General features: G+C 67.6%; 1 protein-coding gene across 1 annotated transcript; it reads right to left on the bottom strand.

Moving 5' to 3' along the window:
• Positions 1–16: 16 nt before the first annotated feature.
• Positions 17–1099, bottom strand: MNEG_16568 (cysteinyl-tRNA synthetase; the record flags this gene model as incomplete). Its single annotated transcript, XM_014034962.1, has 2 exons — positions 17–268; positions 704–1099. The coding sequence occupies 2 exons, from the start codon at positions 1097–1099 to the stop codon at positions 17–19; spliced, it is 648 nt and encodes a 215-aa protein (XP_013890416.1).
• Positions 1100–1459: the final 360 nt, after the last annotated feature.

The raw sequence follows: 1459 nt of genomic DNA, 5'->3' as shown, positions 1-1459 counted from the left end.
CACTCACACCCCCCACTCACACCACACACACACCCATACCCCCATCACACGCCCTCACACTCAGCCCCCCACCTGCCGCCAGCTCCTCCAGCCGCTGCTGCACCTCCACCACCTTCCGCAGCTTGTGCTCCTCATTCTTCACAGCCCCCTCAAGCTCAGAGCGCGCGCGGCTGTCCGCGGCCGCCGCCGCCTCCGACGCCACCGACTTGGCCTTCGCAGCCTGCTTCTCGGCAGCGGCCGCCACCGCCGCGCGCGCAGATGCCAGGACCTGCTCGAGCCAAGCGATCAGGATGGACGGGTGGAAATGAGGGCCGGGGCGCGTCCGACCGCGGGCGGGGCGCGGCTGCCGCTGCTGCTGCTCGGCCGCCGCAACCGCTACCGCCGCCCGTGTTGCGCGCCCGCCCTGCCAGTTCGGCCAGCCTTTTGGAAATCGCCCCGTAGGCCGGTCCGCCGCGCCAAGGTCAGGCCGGCGCAAGGCCGCCTGGTGTGCAAGATTCAAAAAACCGCCCGGCTGTCGCGCCCGCCGGCGTCCGGCTGGCTGCGACCAAACATCGCCGATCAGGTGCCGCCGTCGCCCGCCGGCCCGGCGGCGGCGCGCCGGCTGCCTCAGCATATGTGTCTAGCTGCCAGATCCCAACGCGTCGCTGCCTGCGGGCGCAGCGCACCCCCACCCCCCTCTGTGGCGACCGCACGCCCCGCGCACCTCGCCCGCGTCGGCCGCCGCCTGCCTGAACCGCTGCAGCAGGTAGTTGCGCCGCGCCCTGAGGATGATCTTGTCATCCACGTCGGTCACGTTCATGACGGACAGGACGTTGTAGCCAAAGTAGTCCTCGAGGACGCGCCGCAGGATGTCAAATGTGACGTAGTTGCGCGCGTGCCCCAGGTGGGCGCTGTCGTACACCGTGGGGCCGCAGCCGTACCAGGACACCTGCTTGCTGCCCGGGCCGCCCGCGGGGACGAACGGGACCTTGGCGTCGGCGAGGCTGTTGTAAAGCATCAAGGTGCCGGGCGGGGGCGGCGCCGCCGCCGCTTCGTCCGCGCCGCCGGGCTGCGTCCAGCGCGCTGCTGCGGCTGGCGTGGCTGCCGTCGCGGTCGCCATGCTGCTGAGAAGCTTGAAATCGGCGTTTCTATGTGATGAAGTTGCAATCAGGTGCTGTAGCGCGCGCTAAAATGGAGCAGGCACTTCCACGAGATCGAACTACAGCGAGTGCGGCAGCGTGCTGCTCGCACCGCCTTTGCTCCTATGAAAGCACGCAAGCAATTCAGAGCACGCATGTACGCTGAAAGAGCGCGTCACATCAGTTGGAATTGAGTGGGTTGCCTCTCTCGGTGAGTCAGGAAAGGCGCTAACTTGTGAGGATGTGATCAGTTGATGAAGATTAACACTGTTAATTCCGGCCCAACCCGCGGTGCCTTGGAGCGGCACCGAGGGGGGGTGCTGCACATGAAACGCCTCGAC

This window comes from Monoraphidium neglectum (genome assembly GCF_000611645.1).
Source record: "Monoraphidium neglectum strain SAG 48.87 unplaced genomic scaffold scaffold06527, whole genome shotgun sequence".
Classification (NCBI taxonomy): Eukaryota; Viridiplantae; Chlorophyta; class Chlorophyceae; order Sphaeropleales; family Selenastraceae; genus Monoraphidium; species Monoraphidium neglectum.
The sequence above is the reverse complement of the archived record's forward strand: the minus strand, read 5'-3'. Positions and strand labels throughout refer to the sequence as shown.